Here is a 19,070-nt window from a genome sequence, read left to right on the forward strand (position 1 = left end):
CTATGGCTATGAAGTTTATAGATCAGCTGCCCTTCCATGTTGCTTCTCTTGGACCCAGTTCATCATTGCATCCATGTAACCTCCAGTGCCTTTCGTGCTAGCCCTGTGGATAGTCTTCTGGTTGACATTGGAATCTCTCCAATTTTGGTTTGGCAGTCCCAGCTTCTGATTTCCTGTGCCATCACTATCCGCTCTTCCCCTGCACACCAATCTTATTCTTTTCTTTTGCAGCTTCAGAACAATGCCCACCCACTGCCTGCTGTTGGGTGGGTTTATTGGTTGGACTCTGCTCCACTTGTCTCTGCCACGATTTCCCTCTCTCCTCCTTGTCTTCTTCCCCACATTCTCTCCTGATCACCCCTCCCCACCCCCAATTTATTAGTTTCTCAGCCTCGGTTCAGATGGATCTCTTCCAGGATCCAAAAGCCTCCATTGCTCCAATGGTGTTCTGTTGTTTGTTCCACCAGCTCTTATGGGAATTTCAGGATGCAATTTTTTTTTACACCAATGGCTCTAAATACGCCTATCATGTGGGATATGCCTGTGATCAACAGTCAGTAGTTCTCACTAATGTCACTTGGGGTGCTGGGACTGCTCGCTAGTTGTCTGCATGCCTGGACACAAGGCTTTTGGACACCATGGGAAGTAGATGCGTTGTCACGACTGACCCTGAGAAGTACAGCAAAGAAGTTATTACTCTAGCAATGTGCATCTCCTCGGAGCTCTTAGCAGGTGCGTGGTTTATAGTGATCTATTTGCAGTATATGGATTAGGCGGTTTTTTTTTTGCAATCTTTGTGGAATGCTTAGGTCTTTACTGCCTACGATTTTTTTGTCATATGTTATTCCCACCGCCAATCTACGACACTGTAATCAGAGCAGGACATCACATCTGATGTTTGTGTCAGTGGAAATCTAGTGCTTTGTTGGGGATCAGCGCGACTTCTGGTTTGTGTGCGGACCTCTCTCCCAACCTGCGCTTGGGAATTCGCGAGGTAGTTGGCGTAGCTGCAGCTCCCAACAAGTCTGCCCTGTAGGCGGTGCGAAGATGTGATCGGAAGGTTTTTTTCCGGCAGATACGGAGGGTGCTTGTGTTCTCAAACATCGGTGCATACAAGACCTCAGATATGTTTGGCGCTACAATCTATTTGAGGCGGAAATTTAATTACTTGATTTGCAGAATGTCTGCGTGTGAATCTCAAACAGTGAATTTTACTAAGAAGAATCATTATAAAGTGATGGCGAGTGTCTAAGTGATCTATTAGATTCCTGTAATTTGTTAAACAATGAATTTGATACGGTAGTGAAATTGGGTTATTTTTCTCCATTTTTGATATCGCAATTCTGCCAGCTCTCATTTTATCCCCAGCATCAGCCAATAGGAACACAGGATTTTGACGAGGGTGAGAACCTCCATCTCTGTGTTTAGAGACATTGGTTCACACACAAACAGAAAGTAGCCATTGAGAGAGACAGGATGCAAGTCTAAAATTTCGCGATCAACAGTATGCCGCCACGATGCTTTGTTCGGGACCATAATATCAAAGGAGGCTGGCAATCAGTCCATAGTTGGTGGTGTTTAGTATTGTGATTTGTAGGCGTTTTCTGACCTCCATGGTGGTGCCCAGATGACAGACATTAGTGCGGGCAACCAAAAATGGTGGCTAATATAGCACACTTCATTCCATTCCTCAGTGCTTAAAGTTATTACATCATGGGAAGTCAGGCAGAAGTGACCTCTACCCTATGGGAGAGTCCTGTTTTCCACAAACGGATTAAATAAAGGATATACATCAGTATATTATTATTATTATTATTATTATTATTATTATTATTATTATTTCTTTACTTTCTCAGACGTTAAGTCTGGTTAAAAATGGAAAGTGACGCGGACCTTGATCAAGCGTCACTTCCTTTAAACTGTACGGTATATGTTATATTGCATTTAGGAACTTCCGGGTAATTGAAAATGTATCAATAATTACGGATTTCAGTAATTGTATATATAAGTTTGGATGTAGCTGTATTGCATTGATGTATTGGTGGATATTGTGTGGTATGACTCCTGTAGTTGATAGTATAATTGGTATAATGTCAACTTTATCCTGATGCCACATGTCCTTGACTTCCTCAGCCAGTTGGATGTATTTTTCAATTTTTTCTCCTGTTTTTTTCTGTATATTTGTTGTATTGGGTATGGATATTTCGATTAGTTGTATTAATTTCTTCTTTTTATTGGTGAGTATGATATCAGGTTTGTTATGTGGTGGTGTTTTATCTGTTATAATGGTTCTCTTCCAGTATAATTTGTATTCATCATTCTCCAGTACATTTTGTGGTGCATACTTGTATGTGGGAACGTGTTGTTTTATAAGTTTATGTTGTAAGGCAAGCTGTTGATGTATTATTTTTGCTACATTGTCATGTCTTCTGGGGTATTCTGTATTTGCTAGTATTGTACATCCACTTGTGATGTGATCCTGTATTGCAATCATGAATCCTTCCGTCTCACTGTATATATTGCCTTTTCTTAGCCATGTGTTGGATGCGTCTTGATCGATGTGTGGCTGTGTTAGATGATACAGGTGCTTGCCATATAGTGTTTTCTTTTTCCAATTTACTTTCTTCGTATCTGTTGATGTTATGTGATCTAAAGGTTTGTAGAAGTGGTTATGAAATTGCAATGGTGTAGCCGATGTATTATTATGAGTGATTGCTTTGTGTATTTTGCTAGTTTCTGCTCGTTCTGGAAAGAATTTTCTTAAATTGTCTACCTGTCCATAATGTAGGTTTTTTATGTCGATGAATCCCCTTCCTCCTTCCTTTCTGCTTAATGTGAATCTTTCAGTTGCTGAATGTATGTGATGTATTCTATATCTGTGGCATTGTGAACGTGTAAGTGTATTGAGTGCTTCTAGGTCTGTGTTACTCCATTTCACTACTCCAAATGAGTAGCTCAATATTGGTATAGCATAAGTATTTATAGCTTTTGTCTTGTTTCTTGCTGTCAATTCTATTTTCAGTATTTTTGTTAGTCTTTGTCTATATTTTTCTTTTAGTTCTTCTTTAATATGTGTATTATCTATTCCTATTTTTTGTCTATATCCTAGATATTTATAGGCATCGGTTTTTTTCCACCGCTTCTATGGAGTCACTGTGGTTATTCAATATGTAATCTTCTTGTTTAGTGTGTTTTCCCTTGACTATGCTATTTTTCTTACATTTGTCTGTTCCAAAAGCCATATTTATATCATTGCTGAATACTTCTGTTATCTTTAGTAATTGGTTGAGTTGTTGATTGGTTGCTGCCAGTAGTTTTAGATCATCCATGTATAGCAAATGTGTGATTTTGTGTGGGTATGTTCCAGTAATATTATATCCGTAATTTGTATTATTTAGCATGTTGGATAGTGGGTTCAGAGCAAGCAGAACCAGAAATGACTTAATGAGTCTCCTTGGTATATTCCATGCTTAATCTGTATTGGTTGTGATGTAATATTATCTGAATTTGTTTGGATATTAAGTGTGGTTTTCCAGTTTTTCATTACTATGTTTAGGAACTGTATCAATTTAAAATCTACTTTGTATATTTCCAATATCTGTAGTAACCATGAGTGGGGTACACTATCAAAAGCTTTTTGGTAATCAATGTATGCGTAATGTAGTTACCTTTGTTTAGTTTTAGCTTGATATGTCACCTCTGCATCTATTATCAGTTGCTCTTTACATCCTCATGCTCCTTTGCAACAGCCTTTTTGTTCTTCACTTATAATTTTGTTCTGTGTTGTATGTGTCATTAATTTCTGTGTAATGACTTAAGTTAATATTTTGTAGATTGTTGGTAGGCATGTTATGGGGCGATATTTAGCTGGGTTTGCTGTGTCTGCTTGATCTTCAGGTTTCAGATAAGTTATTCCATGTGTAAGTGTATCAGGGAATGTGTATGGGTCTGCAACGTAACTGTTAAATAATTTAGTTAGATGTGAATGTGTTGAGGTGAACTTCTTTAGCCAGAAAGTTGCTATTTTATCATTTCCAGGGGCTTTCCAATTGTGCATAGAATTAATTGCTCGGGTGACTTCATGTTGCAAAATTATCACTTCAGGCATTTGTGGTATCATCTTGTATGAGTCTGTTTCTGCTTGTATCCACCGTGCATGCCTGTTATGTTGTACCAGGTTTGACCATATATTGCTCCAGAAGCGTTCCATGTCTGTTATGTTTGGTCGATTGTCTATTTTAATGTGTGTGTTATCTATTGTTTGGTAAAATCTCTTTTGGTTTGTGTTGAATGTTTGGTTTTGTTTCCTTCTATTTTCACTTTTTTTGTATGTTCTAAGTCGTTTGGCCAATGCTTGTAATTTCTGCTTCTTTTCATCTAATTGCCCTATTGCTTCTTGTTGTGAGATTTTACCTAACCCTTTTCGTTTTTTGTCTGATATTTCATTTCTTATAAATTGTGTTAGCTGTCCAATGTCTTTTCTCAGTTTTTCTATTCTGATCTGTAGCCTGTGTTGCCATGCTGGTTTTGTGGGTTTCTTCTGTGTGTTGGTTGGTTCTGATCTCTGCCTAGTGTGTATATTTAGTGTAGTGAGTGCTCCTACATAAACTAGTAGTTGTAACTCTTCCATAGTTGTGTTTTCATTTATTTTGTTGTGTATGATTGTGTTGATAGTTTTTATTGTTGTTTCGACTTGTGGGTTATTTGGTGGTCTATGCAAGAATGGTCTAATGTCTGTATTTGTGTCTTTGTATTCTATATATATGTCAGCTGAAATTTCTCTTCTATATCTAACATGTGTGTCACTTTGTGTTCTATTTGTGCTTGTTCTGGTGGCTGTCTTAAGATGTCGTTTTCCTCTGATTGTTTAATTGACGCGTTTTGTTCTTTGTTTGTTTGCTCTGGGATGTTTGAGTCCATTACTGTATTTTCTTCTTCTTCCGATTGCACATTATTTTGTTCTAGTATTTGTTGTACTTGTTGTTTGATGTTTTCTAATTCTGACTGGGGTATCCTGTTATTTTTTATTATTACACGGATCTGATCAGCTAGTCGTTGTTCTGTTAAAAATTTTAATTCTGGGTATCTGGTAATAAATGTTGTGTATACTTGTGATCTGTATCCAGTTGTGTTGGTTCCTAGGTTTGTTGCTTGGTAATAACAGAACATGAGGTGTCGATTAACTTCATCCGACCATCTCATCCTCTTTGTTTTCCTTCTAGGGTGGTTGCAGGAAGCATATCCTGCAAAACACCTCTATTTGGATTTAAATCATTTTCCAGTTGTCTAGCAGTGTCGTTACCATTGTGGGCGGGCATAGGGTTCAAGCGTCGTCCCTGACCATGACGGCGCTTGTCCGAGGCTTCTTTAGTTCTGTCCTGAACCAAGTAATCGCACTAAAAGGGGGGAGGGGTTAGCCCTATTAGTGGTTTGTTCTTTTCGTCTCCTTTTATGACTGGCAGAACATACCTATTATTTTTCTTTCTTTCTTTCTTTTCTCAGACGTTATGTCTCGTCAAAAAATTATTATTATTATTATTATTATTGTCATTCATCTGAATTACGTGTCAGGATCCTTCCTCTCCAGCACAGACAGTCTTTTCCCGCTAATTTCCAGATGGGGGAGGAGAGGGGAGTGGTGGGCATTTCCCAGAGGGGGTGAGATTTATTAATTGATCAATTTAAATAATTAGTCGATTAATTTGATGTAAAAGTGTGCTTGGATCATCGAGGAGGATGGGGGGTTGGGGATTATCTAGAGGGGTGAGGGAGGAGGAGTAGGATAGTGAGGGATGTGGGGTTTGTCAGGAGGATGGATTATATCCTCAGGGGGTCATAAACCACTTAGCAGAATAATAGCATTGCCCCTAAATGTATACAACCTGTACAAACAAAATGTGCCAGGTTCGGCTTTGCTCTCCTGTCAATTACATTTGTCGATTTTGTTTCGTTAAGATCGATGTGTTGAGCTCTGTCCGCAAGACAGACGAATCCAGTAGCAAAAATGGTTCGACACTCCATAAGCTTTTCCTTTGTCATTAAGAGATAGTGTGGTATGGTGTGAAATGCCTTCCTGAAGTCAAGGGACACGGCATCAACCTGATCGCCGTTGTCTATGGTGCTATGAGTCTCATGGAGAAACACAGCGAGCTGTGCTGTGCTGACTTTTATAGAGTAGATTCTCGTTCTCCAAAAACATAATTCTTTGCCATGAAACATGTTCCATATTTCTACAACAGGTTGACGTCAACAATATAGGCTTACAATTATGAGCATCTGTCCCACGAACCTTCTGGAAAATAGGAATGACGTGTATTCTTTCCAGTCGCTAGGTATTCTTGTTTGCTTCAACGATCTATGATTGACTACTGCTAGGTGAGCAAGTTGTTTCGCATAATCTTTGTAGCATCCTATAGGATCTCATCGGATTCTGATGCCCTTCCACTGCTAAACAGTTTTAGTTGCTTTTCTATTGTGAGATCGGTTAGCTCAGTATCTCCCATCTCGATTTCCGTACGATGATTGAAAGGAGGGACAATGTTAAGATCTTCAACGATGAAAGAATTTGGAAGACCTAATTTAGTATTTCATCCGTCTCTGCTGTCTTCCGTTTCGGTGTCAATATGGTCATTGAGTGAAAGAATAGAGGACTTCAAACGGCTTACTGATTTTACGTAGGACTAAAACATCTTAAACGGTTTTACTCAAACGGGTTGACAAAATTTTATTTTCAAACTCATTGAATGCCTCTCTCACTGCTCATTTTCTCTTCGTTAGACTTTCGTTTCTCAGCTACTTTTTACTTCTCTATACCTGTGATGATTTTCTATTTACGTAGCACTTTTCTAACACCGCTATTAAACAATGGTGGGTCTTTCACATCACTTAAGACCTTTCTAGAAACATACTTGTCTAAGGAATACTGAACGCTGCTTTCGAACTTTTTCCATTTGTGCTCCACATCTGCGTCCTCATCACTGTTCGCTGACTACTCAGATAGTCTGCAATTTGTGTCCTGTCACTCTAACTAAGCAAAACTAATCTCCTACATGTCTTAACATTCCTTATAAAACCCATAGTCATAGTTATCACAGCCTTATGCTCACCGATACGTTCCTCTACGTTAACCGACTCGGTAAGTTCAGGTCTGTTTATTCCACGCGGTCTAAGACGTTAAAATCACTAGTTAATTCTCTATTTTCTCTTCGTAATTTTCGGAAAACGCGTTCGGAATAATGTTACAAGAACCTCTGTCCCTGGCACCAGTTTTGATAGCATGTCTCTCCCAATCTATACCTCCTAAGTTGAAGTCGCCCCCTATTACGACAGTGAGATTAAGAAAATTACTAATAATATTCAGAAAATTGTCTCTAAAGCGCCCTACTATAACAGCTCCTGACGCAGGTGGTCTGTAAAAACATCTGGCCGCCATTTTGGATCCCACTTTGAAAGTTTAACTTACGCAGATTAATTCAAAGTCGGAAGCCGTGATAACCTCGCTATATATTATCGAATTCTTTATTGTAGTAAATACGCTGCCATCATTTAATACTAACCTACCCTTAAGATAGATGTTCCAATCTGAACTTAGTATTTCGTTGCTATCCACTTCCAGTTTCAACCAAATTTCTGTTCGTAATCTGGCCATTGTAACATTCAATAAGCCACAAACATGCTGGCAACTTTCCTTGGATGTTCCTGCAGTTTACTAATATCAAAGTAACCTTTCCTAAAACCAATCGACAAGGATGAGCATTCTGTGAGAACATTGTGGCTGGTGGAACTTCGATTTTGGCAGGCAATTCGTCTCTGATCCCAAGGTGGGAGGGTATCTGATGTAAAAAGTCTCATGTGCACGCCACACTTACTACACTAGTCTAGTGCCCACTTCCTGCAGGTAGGGCACGCCTGACACATTAGGAGAACCCTAAAATTCTGTAGCTAACAGAGGAGGTCGATAAATTCTTATTTGATACCGTTACAGTCGTGTTAACCTCTGATTTAAACCTTCCACTCTGCTCCAAACCAGAGGACCGTTATCGATCTTGGGTACGATGCTAGACTCTTGGGCTTCATCCCACATGCAATGCTAGTTGTCTTCACCAAGTCAGCCATCCGCCGAAAGAAACTGAAGATGGCCTCAGAACCCAAGTGGCAGCCGTCGTTCGTGCCGATATGTGCCACTATTTGCAGCCAGTGCGCTCCATGGCCGCCAGTAGGGCCTCCTTCACGACACGGATGCCACATACCGCAAGCTGTTACCCACCCTGAGGGGCTCCATTTCCCGCCTGACGTTGGAGCTGTTCTTTTACCCATCGCCGTTTAAGTGGTGCTCCCCCATCACTTTGTGCTCATTGCACTCAATCTTTGACGGTCCGCCATTTCCTGACGGAATGCTCTTTTTTCAATCACTTACGTTCTCATTTGTGTTTTCCGTCTGAGTTATCGGCCTTTCCAGCGAACGAAGCGCTGTCTGTCCTCCGTGTTTTACTTTTTATTCGTCGTAGCAATATGGTGGACAGTTAATCTTTAGTTCAGGCCTCCGTTTCTCTATGGCGTATTTTATAGACCTTTCTCCACGTCCCTGTTTATAGCTGTCTTCTCTACCGTCGATTGGGATTAACGTGTAGTCATTTTTAACTTCTCTGCGTGTCTTGGTATTATACTGTTCTGACATGGGCGCGTATGACCGTAGTTGTTTTTGCGCCCTAAACAAAACAACAAACAATAAGTTGGAACTCCCAATAACTATCGAACCTGCCCTCACCACTTGTTCAGATTGGGCAATAGGAGAGGCAGCCTGTGCTGACACAGAAGTATTATCAGCAGTGGGTAGCACCCCGTACCTGATGCTAACGTATAAGGAGCCAGCCGTGTGGCACATTCCCTCTTTCGCCTTCCGCCCAGTGACATGTGAACCCAACACTGCTCACCATTCACTCTCGACCGATGACGAAACTGTCAGATGTCGTGTGTCGGAAGACTCAGAAACAAAAGCTGGTCACCACGGTATTTCAACGACACCAAGGTTGTCGAACTATTCGTCAGCAGTGTCCTCACGCCGCCGCTAGCTTGAGCAGTAGCCAGAAGTCTGTCAGCTGTGGCCAATGCAGTCTCCAACTGTTTACATAGCAGCCAATTCTCCTTGTGTCCAGTCACAAGAAGCAGTCTCATCCATGTAGTACAGTGTAAAAAAAACTAGGATCTCAGAAATGCGAACAAAGCAGTGAGGACTAACAGAAGCAATACAAACAGATCCTCACAAAAGAGAAAATTACCCGACTGTGGCGCTACTGAGATTGGAATGTGGGCAAAATATAAACGAGAGAATGAGCAAAAAATAAAGTCTGCGGTGCAGAGTTCTTCCCACAGCCTACGATCGAAAGATCCGTTAGCTCTTAAAACAGAAATGTCTCTACTGAATACAGGAGTATCAGCTGCTACCTTTTACTAGAAACTATACTTCCACTAAAGCTACTGCAGGAAATAAATACGCTAACTCTAAAGCACTGCTCTAAACTATACGCTGTGTACTAACACCAGATTTATACGGATCGCCTCACACTGATATACAGATTTACCCAAGAAAACCAAAGAGTAAGTTAGTAAACACTAATCTGCACACTAAAATACTCAAGTACAGTTCACTACCTCGCGGAAATACGTGAGAAACAGAAACTAAACTAAATTACCATGTATCAGACAATTGGTACGGCTACTGGCGCTCATTCTGTTCAGCGACAGCGGATACTCTTTCAAGAAGTAGAACAGAGGCAAACAAAACCATAAAAAATATGATTCCCATTTAAAGCTCGGATTTTTAGCATGTGAAAACCAGCTGTAATGTATTGTGTGTTGTCGATTATCTGCCGAAAATATGAAGCCTTCTAAGACGATTCGTCGTTTGAAAATGAAACATCCAACTGCAAAAAATAAACTTATTTAGTTTTTCCAGTGGGAACACTCTGTACTTCAGAATAAACAAGTGTGCATTATAAACATGAGTAATTAAAGTGAAAAGGCTTTATATGCATCACATGTAGTTGCTTCATGACTAGCTAAGAAAGGTAAGGCTCACGCTACTGCTGAAGAGCTTATCCTACCCAATGCGATTTGCATCGTATCTACTAAGATCAGTGCCGAAGCTGCAGGAAAATTGAAATTAATCCCCTTGTCTAAGGATACAGTAGCTAGGAGTATTTCTGAAATCACGTAAGTCAGGAACAAGTAAGGCAAAAATAAAAAGCATTGACTTTACTTCTATACTGCTTGAGGATTCTATTCATATGCCACATTCTGTTCAGTTTTTAGGTTTCATCGGATTCGAATCACATGGATCGATAGCGGAAGATGTTTTGTTCTGTAAGCCATTGTCAGATGGCACAACTGGGGCGTGTTTTTTTTAATTTGTTTCTTGACGTTTCAAACCAACATGAGATACATTGTACAAAATCTATTGCAATTTCAGTGATGGAGCGCAGGCATTGACTGGACAGAAAAGCGGTTTAGTTAAATAATGCCAAATGCAAAATGGATACTGATACACTGTTCCTTACATCACCATGCACTGGCAGCCAAGCGAATGTCCGGTGACCTACTTCAGGCTCTTAATGAAGCAATTCAGGCTTTAAATTTTATTAGAAGTCGACGCTTACAGTGGTCGATTGTTTGGCAAGCTGTGTAAAGAAATCGGTGTTTGCACTATGCTCGGGCTTCTGTGTCGCAGAACTACCGGCCAGCCTTTTGCACCCTCAAACGTCAGATGCAAAGGAAAGTTCTCTTGTTCACTGCACGCCACGGTGAACCCGCCGGCCAGTGTGGCCGAGCGGTTCTAGGCGCTACAGTCAGGAACCGCGCGACCGCTACGGTCGCAGGTTCGAATCCTGCCTCAGGCATGGATGTGTTTGATGTCCTTAGGTTAGTCAGTTTAAGTAGTTCTAAGTTCTCGGGGACTGATGACCTTAGCAGTTCAGTCCCATAGTGCTCATAGCCATTTGAACCATTTTTGAACGGTGAACCCTATAATGCCTCATTTACAGAGTGGGAGCTCCTCAGTGCCCTTGCACATTGCCCTGAAACAGCTCCTGGGCCGGATCGGATCCACAGTTGTATGATTAAACATCTCTCATCCGACTCCAAGCGACGTCTCCTCGTCATCTTCAACTGGATCAGGTGTGATGGCATCTTTCCATCGCAATGGCGGGTTAGCACCATCATACCAGTGCTCAAACCCGGTAAAAACCCACTTGATGTGGATAGCTATCGGCCCATTAGCCTCACCAACATTCTTTGTAAGCTGCTAGAACATTTGGTGTGTCGGCAGTTGGTTTAGGTCCTGGAGTCACGTGGCCTACTGGCTCCATGCTAGGGCGGTTTCCGCCAGGGTCGCTCTACCACTGATAATCTTGTCACTCGAGTCTGCCATCCAAACAGCCTTTTCCAGATGGCAACAACTTGTTGCCTTCTTTTTTGATATACGAAGAGGTTATGACTTGACCTGGCGACATCATATCCTTGCCACATTATATGAGTGGGGTCACTGAGCCCGCTCCCAATTTTTATCCAAACTTTCCTGTCGCTCCGTACTTTCCATGTCCAAGGCATGGCCTCCCATATTCAGGAGAATGGCATTCCGCAGGGCTCCGTATTGAGTGTCTCTCTATTTTTAATGGCTGTTAATGGTCTAGCAGCAGCTGTAGGGCCATCGGTCTCACCTCTGTAGGCAGACGACTTCTACATTTCGTACTGCTGCTCCAGTACTGGTTTTGCTGAGTGGCGCCTATAGGGAGCCATCCACGGCTTCCAGTTTTCAGCCCTGAAGTCGTGTGTCACGCATTTCTGTCAGCGTCGCATCATTCATCCAGAACCGGCACTTTACCTTAATGACGATCCACTGACCGTAGTGGAGACATCGATTCTTAGGACTGGTTTTCGACACCCAATTGACTTGGCTTCCTCACCTCCGTCAGCTTAAGCGGAAGTGCTGGCAGCACCTCAATGCCCTCTGCTGCCTGAGAAACACCAACTGGAGTGCTGATCACTCTACACTGCTGCAGGTCTACAGAACCCCTGTTCAATCTCGCCTTGACTATGGGAGTCTGGTTTACAGTTCGGCAGCTCCCTCAGCGTTGCGTTTACTCGACCCAGTGCTCCACTGTGGCATTCGCCTAGCGGAGGCTGGAGTCCCTCCATTGAAGGTTAAGTGTGCACAACTGTTCGCCAGTTTCGTTGCACACGTTCGTAGTTCTGCACATCCGAATCACTGTCTCCTTTTCCCACCCACGGTGGTTCATCTTCCGCATCGGCGGCCGAGGTCAGGGCATCCAATCGCAGTTCATGCCCGATCCCTTGTTACTGGAGTCCTTGCCTTTACCACATATACTTAAGGTCCATTCACATACACCTCCATGGTGTACATCTAGGCCGTGGCTTCGCCTGGACCTGTCACATGGCCCAAAGGATTCAGTTTACCCCGCAGGTCTCTGCTGCCACTCGCTCTCGATTCTTCACATGTACCGAGGCCACGAAGTGATTTACACTGATGGCCCAATGGCTGATGGTCATGTTGGCCTTGCCAATGTTCATGGAGGACATACTGAACAGCATTCCATGCCTGATGGCTACTGTGTTTCCACTGCCTAACTGGTGGCTACATCTCATGCTCTTGAGCAGCCTACAAGCTATCAACCACTGCACCGCCGTCATCTTTGGTAGTGACTATCAAGGAGTCTATCTATGCTCTGTAAGGGTCCAGTCGTTCAGTGGAGTTCGTCTGGACCCCAGGTCATGTCGGAATCCCAGGCAACGAATTTGCCAACAGGTTGGCCAACCCCCCAGGGGGTCCACATCTCTTTTGTGGATACATGTGTAGCGAGCACGGGACCCTGAGCTAATGTGGCCCTCCTTCCTTTCCGGGCTGTATACCTTCTTTTTCTGCATCCTTCCCTCTCCCCCATCTTCGCCCCTCCTCTCCTCACCTCTGGCTCTTTCCTTCCCTTTCTCCCCCTCTGGGAGTATGGTTTGTGCCTACGTCTGGAGACGGACGCTCGTAAATGTACCGCATTCCTCGCCTTCTCTGCTCTTATGTCTTCATCCTTCCTTTGTCCTTCCTTTTTCCTTACCTCTTCTCTTTACCCTTTTCTCCGCTGCGGCGTTTGAGACCTCTCCTCTTTCCTTTCCCTTTCTTTGTTTTTCCCTTTCTCTTTCTTCCTCCCTGTGCGTGTCTGAAGGCCGACCCACGCATTTTTGTGCGTAGCCGGTGACGGGGTAACGCGTAATTCCCCGCCCCGGGTAGACAGGTAGGACACGTACGTACCCCTGGTACCGGCCAGGGCCAGGGAGGGGTGATTACCCGAGCTGATACCTTCCGAAAGTGCCGATTGGTCCCTCCGTCCGTTTGTCGGGAGGTGTGAACAGTCAGCTAAGGCGGGAGTGCCCTCAGAGAGGGCCCCCACAAGGGAGGAGCGCGCCATCGGAGACGCCGCTAATCATGGGGGATTCTTCCGCAATGGTTTCCTCACCTTCCACTATGTCTGCTCACAAGCGTAAGTCCACTGAGTCTCAGCCACAGACGGTTCTTCCATCGTTGCCACAGTTCCTTGTTGTTTCTCGGTCTGACGAAGGTCACAACTTCTCCACGGTCAACCCTTTCATTATTCAGAAAGGTGTCGACGCAATTGCAGGTCCTGTAAAGTCTTGTTCCAGATTACGGAATGGCACCTTGTTGTTAGAAACAGTCAGTGACCTCCAGGCACAAAAATTGCTGCGTACTTCACTGCTCCACACATTCCCTGTCCGGGTTGAAGCGCACCGCACTTTAAATTCCTCGCGTGGAGTCGTTTATACACGCTCCCTCGATGTATTGCCTGACGAAGAAATCAGCACTACCTGTCTGACCAGGGCGTAACGGCTGTTCATAGAGTTATGAAAAGGGTTGACACGAACATCATTCCAACCCGCACTGTCTTCTTGACATTTGACAAAGTTCAACTTCCATCGAAAATCAAAGCAGGCTATGAGAATTTCCGTTCGCCCTTACGTCCCAAACCCTACGCGTTGCACCGAGCGAGGTGGCGCAGTGGTTAGCACACTGGACTCGCATTCGGGAGGACGACGGTTCAATCCCGTCTCCGGCCGTCCTGATTTAGGTTTTCCGTGATTTCCCTAAATCGCTTCAGGCAAATGCCGGGATGGTTCCTTTGAAAGGGCACGGCCGATTTCCTTCCCCATCCTTTCCTCACCCGAGCTTGCGCTCCGTCCCTAATGACCTCGTTGTCGACGGGACGTTAAACACTAATGTCCTCCTCCTCCCTACGCGTTGCTGTCGGTGTCAGCGGTTCAATCACACCAGCCAGTCCTGTTCCAATCCGGCCAAATGTGTTACGTGTGGCAAGGATGCCCATGAGGGTGCTTGTCCACCTCCATCCCCTCGCTGCATCAACTGCATGGGTGACCACGCTGCTTCCTCTCGAGATTGTCCCGTTTTTAAGGACGAAAAGCTCATCCAGGAAATCAGAGTGGAGGAAAAGGTGTCGACATTTGCTGCTCGAAAATTATTCGCCAGTCTACAGCCCACCGTGCCTCAGACAGGAAAATACAGCACTGTCCTTGCTTCTCCTCGGCCAACAAAGGAGGCGGCCACGCAGACTTGCGACCTCACCTTTAGTGCCACGGTCGTCAGATCGGCCAGCGCAAAGATAGCCCGTTCAACCTCACCACTTTCGCCTGCCCACTCTATGGCTCACCCTTCATCTGGTTCTGCTAAATCTCGAGCCCAAAAGCCAGACACCAAGACTTCGAAAAAAGAGCATACTCGTGAAGATTTTTTAGATACCCCAACTTCACAACCATCGATTCCTCCTTCATCTAAACATCGTATTTCCAATAAGACTACAAAGAAACCCAGTTCATCTCCTTCTCCGCCAAGGCATGTCCCCTCTACAGCACCACCTGGCGGAAATCGCCCTCGGCCGTCTTCTGTGTCGCCGAGGCGCACTGCTGGCGGCCGATCAACTGGCCGATCAACCGGCCGATCGCTGGTGGCAGGAGCTGCTCCTGAACAACCTATGGATCAGGATCTTCTGCCTTCGGCTGAATGCCATTCCATGCTGTCGGTCGCAAGCTCTGAGCAGTCGTTGACTTGACAGCAACCTTGGTCAGATTCCTCCATTTTCTGTTCACCCTATGTCCATTATCCACTGGAGTATCCGCGGCATTCGAGCCAATCGGGATGAATTGTCGATCCTCTTACGATGCTACTCGCCGGTCATCTTCTGTCTTCAGGAAACAAAGCTGCGTCCCCATGACCGCTTTGTTCTCCCTCATTTTCAGTCTGTCCGATATGATCTCCCCTCTGTTGAAGGCACTCCAGCCCGTGGAGGACTCATGATTCTTCTCCATGATACTCTCCATTATCACCCAATTCACTTAAACACTTCCTTCCAAGCTGTCGCCGTCTGGCTTTCCCTTTCTGGATACACGTTCTCTCTTTGTACTGTATACATTCCATCGTCCACACCTATGGCACGAGCTGATCTCCTTCATCTTCTTGGTCAGCTTCCACCCCCTATTTGCTGGTTGGGGACTTCAATGCCCACCACCCGCTTTGGGGATCTCCACATCCTTGTCCACGTGGCTCACTATTGCTAGACGTCTTCCACCAAGTGGATCTAGTTTGCCTCAACACTGGGGTCCATACATTTTTGTCTGCCTCCACGACACATTTATCTCCTTTGGACCTTGCGGTCGGTACTGTTCCGCTAGCTCCGCGCTTCGAATGGTTCGCCCTTGATGACACACACTCGAGTGACCACTTTCCATGTGTCCTTAGACTGCAGCCTCAACTGCCATGTATGCGCCCGCGACGCTGGAAGTTTTCCCAAGCCGATTGGACACTTTTTTCGTCTCTAGCGACATTCGATGACCGTCACTTTCCCAGCGTCGACGATGAGGTCACACATATTACCGACGTTATTCTTACAGCTGCGGAACGTTCAATACCACGCACCTCCGAATTGCCACGGCGCCCCCCAGTTCCTTGGTGGAACGAGGCATGCCGTGACGCAATACGTGAGCGGCGACGTGCTCTTCGCGTTTTCCGCCACCATCCTACTTTGGCCAACTGTATCCGCTATAAGCAGTTCCGTGCGCGATGCCGTCGTGTCATCTGCGATAGCAAGAAGGCAAGCTGGAAATTCTATATTAGCTCATTTAACACCTTCACTCCCTCCTCGGAAGTTTGGAGTCGGCTTCGACGGTTCTCAGGCGCGCCTAGTTTCTCCCCGGTCTCTGGGCTCACTGTCGCGCATGATACATTAGTGGACCCCGTCGCAATTTCTAACTCATTGGGTCAGCACTTTGCTGAGATTTCGAGCTCTTCAAACTACCCGCCAGCGTTTCCCCGAAGAAACGTGCAGCGGAAGTGCGACCTCTTGCTTTCTCCTCTCCAAATCGCGAAAGCTACAATACTGTTTTCTCCATGCGGGAACTCCAACATGCACTCTCTTCTTCTCGCTCCTCCGCCCCAGGACCGGATATTATCCACGTCCAAATGTTGCTGCATTTATCAACCCATAGTCTGCGTTACTTCCTTCGCCTTTATAATCGAATTTGGACAGACAGTACTTTTCCCAGACGATGGCGGGAAGCTATCGTCGTTCCTATTCCGAAACCTGGAAAGGACAAACATCTCCCCTCTAGCTATCGCCCCATTTCTCTCACGAGTAGTGTCTGTAAGGTTTTGGAGCGTATGGTGAATTACCGTTTAGCTTGGTGGCTGGAATCCCGCAGTCTTTTAACACCTGCCCAATGCGGATTCCGAAAGCATCGTTCTGCAGTTCACCATCTTGTTGCTCTCTCCACTTATATCATGAACAATTTTCTCCGGAAACGCCAAACAGTAGCAATATTTTTTGATCTGGAGAGAGCATACGATACCTGTTGGAGGACAGGCATCCTCCGCACACTGTTCTCTTGGGGCTTTCGAGGTCGGCTGCCCCTTTTTCTTCGCGAATTTATGGCAGAGCGCACATTTAGGGTGCGGGTGAACACTACTCTCTCCCGTACTTTCTCCCAAGAAAACGGGGTACCCCAGGGCTCCGTGCTGAGTGTTGTACTGTTTGCCATTGCCATAAATCCAGTTATGGATTGTCTCCTTCCTGATGTCTTGAGCTCCCTCTTTGTGGTCGATTTTGCGATCTGCTACAGCTCTCAACGGACCAGCCTTCTTGAACGACGTCTTCAAGGATGTCTCGATCGCCTCCACTCTTGGAGATCGAAACCGGATTCCGTTTTTCTCCCAGTAAGACCGTTTGTGTCAATTTTTGGCGACGTAAGGAGTTTCTTCCACCCTCCTTACATCTAGGACCTGTCAACCTTCCGTTTTCAGACGTCGCTAAATTCTTGGGTCTTACGTTTGACAGAAAACTATGCTGGTCCTCCCACATTTCCTATCTTTCGGCTCGCTGTCTGCGATCCCTCAACACCCTCCGTGTCCTGAATGGTACCTCCTGGGGAGCGGACCGAGTGGTCCTTCTCCGCCTCTATCGCGCCTTAGTGCGCTCGAAATTCAACTATGGAAGCATAGTCTACTCCTCTGCTCGGCCGTCTATTCTTCGGCGTCTCGACTCTATCTACCACCGTGGATTATGTTTACTGTCTGGAGCTTTTTACACCAGCCCTGTGGAAAGCCTTTATGCTGAGACTGCTGAACCTCCGCTGTCCAATCGGCGAGCAGTCCTTCTGAGTCGTTATGCTAGCCATCTGTCTTCCATGCCTGCTAACCCAGCCCATGACATTTTTTTCGACGCCTCCTTTGATGTAGGGTATGCAGGCCGCCCCTCCTCCCTACTACCACCGGGAGTCCGCTTCCGTCAACTGCTCCATTCTCTTTCCTTCCGCTTTCCTAAAACCTTCTTGACAACTTGGGGTACAGCACCGCCTTGGCTCCGTCCCCGGATCTGCCTGCTCCGTGACCTTTGTCGATTTCCCAAGGATGGTACCCCTTCACTTGTTTATCGTCGGGCATTTGATGCTCTATGTGCACAAATGACGGAAGCCACATTTATTTACACCGATGACTCGAAAACATCGTTAGGTGTAGGGAGTGCCTATATTGTTGGCGACACCCCAAATCACTTTCGGCTTCCCGACCAGTGTTCGGTCTATACTGTGGAGCTTTACGCTGTTCTCCAGGCTGTCCACTACATCCGCCGCCATCAGCGGATACAGTACGTTATCTGCTCAGATTCTCTCAGCTCTCTCCTCAGTCTCAAAGCTCTTTACCCTGTGCACCCTCTGGTCCACCGGATTCAGGACTGTCTGCGCTTGCTCCACTTGGGGGGCGTCTCGGTGGCGTTCCTCTGGCTCCCGGGACACGTTGGTATCTGTGGAAATGAGGCGGCCGATATTGCGGCCAAGGCTGCAGTCTCTCTTCTCCGGCCAGCTATTCAATAGATTCCCGTCGCCGATCTACGGAGCGTTTTATGTCGTCGTGTTGTTCATTTATGGCACGCACATTGGTCGACACTTCCCCATACTAAATTGCGGGACGTGAGAGCTCTTCCTTGTGCTTGGACCTCTTCCTCCCGAACGCGTCGTCGGGAGGAGGTAATTTTAACTAGACTCCGGATAGGGCACTGTCTTTTTAGCCATCGACATCTTTTAAGCGGCGATCCTCCTCCACTCTGTCCCTACTGCTCTCAGCTGTGGACGGTAAGACACCTTTTAATTGAGTGCCCCTATTTTAATCCGTTACGCTCCCGTCTACAGCTGTCGCCTGATATATCGTCGATTTTAGCAGATGACACGCGCTCAGCCGATCGCGTTCTCGAATTTATTAGTGCCAGTGAAATGACGTCAGTCATTTGAAGCTTTTTTTTGGGGACAACCAACCCCTTTCTGTAGAGGACTTTTAACCCTTTCTTCTGCTTTTAGTTTCTCCGATTTTATGACTTTCGTTCCCATTGCTGCTGATTTCCATTTTCGGTTTTTTACTGTTTCCTAAGTCACGGACCGGGCGCTAATGACCATAGCAGTTTTGCGCCCTAAAACCAAAACAAAGAAAAGGTTGG

The 19,070-nt window shown here is 45.3% G+C and overlaps 1 protein-coding gene across 1 annotated transcript in view; it reads left to right on the forward strand.

Annotated features, from left to right (window-relative positions):
- The first annotated feature begins 638 nt into the window (after positions 1-638).
- The window catches only part of LOC126183929 (uncharacterized), a 184,203-nt gene continuing 165,771 nt past the window's right edge, over positions 639-19,070 (forward strand). The window contains exon 1 of the mRNA XM_049926277.1: positions 639-732. Within this exon, the coding sequence (XP_049782234.1) occupies positions 639-732 (94 nt within the window). The remainder of the gene's footprint in view (positions 733-19,070) is intronic.

The sequence above is a fragment of the Schistocerca cancellata genome, chromosome 4, assembly GCF_023864275.1.
Source record: "Schistocerca cancellata isolate TAMUIC-IGC-003103 chromosome 4, iqSchCanc2.1, whole genome shotgun sequence".
NCBI lineage: Eukaryota > Metazoa > Arthropoda > Insecta > Orthoptera > Acrididae > Schistocerca > Schistocerca cancellata.